Here is a 2,940-nt window from a genome sequence, read left to right as displayed (position 1 = left end):
ACTTAAATACAGCACAAAAATTAATTTTACCTGAACGTAAAGTATCATGTGAAATGTTCAAAGATGCTTCGCAGGAAGAGTTAACTGGGTCATCGTAAGACTTTTCAATCATTTGGGAAGCTGAAAACAAAACATTTCATCAGATGCTACACTGATACGTTTTAGATTAAGCCAATGGAAAGCCCACTCCCTTTACTCTCATATACCATACACGTGTACACGCGCGCCTTATACTTCATATTCCAGACCTACCACCAAACAGTAAGCACAAAAGCTCTTACTGAAACCTATTACAAATGAGATTTGCAAAAAATTAGCTACATAAATCAGGATATAAAAAAGGAGTAAATCACAGGATAATTAAAGTTCGAAAGGATCGTGAAAAGCCATCTTGCATGGAACCAGCAGAAGCTCAACAAAGGTCAACAAACACTGTCTGTTAGTTGATAGTCAAGGCTTTTTCCCCAAAGACAATGCCACCAGAGTCACTCTGTAAGCAGAGCAGTGGCCTCAACCAGGGGCGATCTGGGGTCCCAGCAGACACTGCCCAACATCACGTGTCAGGGACTGGGTTGGGGATGTGAGCTATGTTGCTGTCTGGCATCTAGTGCGTAGAGGCCAGAGATGCTGCAAAACATCTGCCAGTCGCAGGACAGCGCGCCAGCAAGGAGCTTCCCAGCACGAAATGTCACCAGTGCCGACGTCGAGAAAGCCAGTTTTCACAGGGGGTCAGAGGTTTCACAAAAAAAGTCCAAAGCGTCATCTTCAAAGGCTGTGCACACAACAGACCAGAAACAAGAGTTGTCTCGTATCCAAAGATGTTTTTCAAAGAGAATCAAAAAGATGTTTTCCTGAGAAAACTTAAGTCAAGAATTAGAAAATAAGAATAAACCAAAATGAGGAAGACAAGACAGAATATAAAATTTTCTGCTGTTGAATTTTAAACTGTGCTGGATGCAGTTATGTGGCGGAATTAACACTGCAAAGCAATGAAGTCGCAGGCAAACGCAGGCACATCCATAACTCCATACTGAAGCCTGGGAACGATATTCCTCTGGAGCTCTGCTAGTGGGGTGCCTCCTACCGGAACCCTCGCGTTACTAGGGCGACGCGCCCCAAGAGGGCCGTCTGGTCTCGCCTGCCGCCTCCTGTAGCCACTTGTACTCTGCTCCCTTCTTCCTTGGCTGGAACTTCGGCAGTCCCCCTCAGCCACGTCATTGTGGACGCCTGTGCTCATCACGCGAACCAAACGAGATGGACAAACGCAAACACGGCCGGCTGCATTACGCTTCCTGGCCCACCAACGTCGTTTTCGCCCTTGGAGCTCTGTGGCCACGAGCTCTGAGCTCACGTTGCATCTGGCTCATGACTGGGAACAGCCAGGGGACTGAGCCCTGACCAGTGGCCCTTGGCAGCGGCCTGGACCGACCCTGGGTCGGGCTGCTCCCAGGCAGCTGGCTCATTTCCACACTGAGGCCAAGCACCAAGGTGGGCAGAGCAGAGAAGTGGGGCCGACAGTGTGGACGACGCCACGGGCCGGCCATCCTGCTGCCCACCTCTGACCCATCCTGATGGAGAAAGGCACTGTGTCTGATTTAAGCCACTGGTTCTGTGTTTATGTTCTACATAGCCAAACTAACCTTAACTGATAGAGATGCCACGGCGTATCACACACAAATATGAATTCGAGATAGATAAAATCTAACCTTAAAAAAACAAACCGTAAAAGTACTAGACGAAAACGCAGAACAGTTTTGAAACCCTGTGGCGGAGGAGTTCTGAGCAAGCATCACAGGAATTCCAAGTGCCGGAGGAAAGAGGCACAGATCTGTCTACACTAAGTGTAACACTTGTGTTTCACAGAAGGCGCTGCACGTTAAGTGCCAAACAGCAGATTCTGTGTACAATGTTCGACAGTATGCTCACTGAGTACCTGCTACATAAGCGCCCTGGGCTGCACGCTGGTGAGCTGGGGGAAATGTGCGCAACATGTAACGAGTGACCAGTGTGAAAAAAGCACCAAAAGCTCTTATAAATCTCAAAGGAAAAAATATAAGATGGATTTGGACACAGACTCGGAACAGGCAGAGGTAACACATGAAGCCCAGGCCTGAATGCCACCGTCAGGGCCAGTCCTGGTCAAGAACGCGGGAAGGTGCCCAAGCTCACGAGCAAACTCACAAGCAACCTCAGAAGCAAACGACACAAAGAATGCCGTCTTTCATCCCAGACCGAAAAGACGTCGAGACTAACGCAGTCCGGTTTTCCAGGCGTGGAGAAGCCGGCACTTTCATAAACGACCGGCAAAGGGTAAAACGGCACAAACGCTTTTTGAAGGGCAATCTGACAGTAGCTATCAAAAATTAAAAATTCTGCCTCTACAAATTAATGTTATTGAAATACATGAAATACACAGGAACATAAAGATTTATGTAGAAGCACGTCCACTAGTGTATTACGGTAAAATGTGGGGGGAAGCTGTAAGTCCACAGATAGAAAACGGTTAAATAAAAAAACAAGAAAAACCATACCATGTAGTTTAAAGAGTGAAAATTGCAGCATTATTTCTAATAAAGGAAAATTAGAAAAATATGCACCAACAGATGGATTCCACATCAGAACTACAGACTACTTTGTGGCATCTTAAAAAAAAAAAGGAAAAGGAAAATAAAAAAGGCTTAGGTCCACATCTACTGACCTGAAAAAAAACCCTCCAAGACACTTTAAAGAAAAATATTTGAATAGGTATGCCATGATCCAATTTAGGTAATAAAAAATGACACCTCTACACAGAAAGATGCAGATGCCTGTATCTTTTTCAGGTATGCATAGGTATCTGATGCACTGGAAACATCTGGAAAAACACATTAACTTAAAATGTGGATCATCTAGGGGCAGAGAAACCAAGATGGACTGTCACCATGAACCACACACTGGGTA

The 2,940-nt window shown here is 45.7% G+C and overlaps 1 protein-coding gene across 1 annotated transcript in view; it reads right to left on the bottom strand.

The window, feature by feature from the left end:
* The window catches only part of LOC111731453 (microcephalin-like), a 39,155-nt gene extending 36,221 nt beyond the window's left edge, over nt 1–2,934 (bottom strand). Inside the window, exon 1 of the mRNA XM_023523061.1 lies at nt 31–2,934. Coding sequence (XP_023378829.1) covers nt 31–112 — 82 coding nt within the window. The 5' untranslated portion in view covers nt 113–2,934. The remainder of the gene's footprint in view (nt 1–30) is intronic.
* Nucleotides 2,935–2,940: the final 6 nt, after the last annotated feature.

The sequence above is a fragment of the Pteropus vampyrus genome, unplaced genomic scaffold, assembly GCF_000151845.1.
Source record: "Pteropus vampyrus isolate Shadow unplaced genomic scaffold, Pvam_2.0 Scaffold377, whole genome shotgun sequence".
In the NCBI taxonomy this organism is placed as follows: domain Eukaryota; kingdom Metazoa; phylum Chordata; class Mammalia; order Chiroptera; family Pteropodidae; genus Pteropus; species Pteropus vampyrus.
Note: the sequence above shows the minus strand (reverse complement) of the source record. Positions and strands in the feature narration are given on the sequence as shown.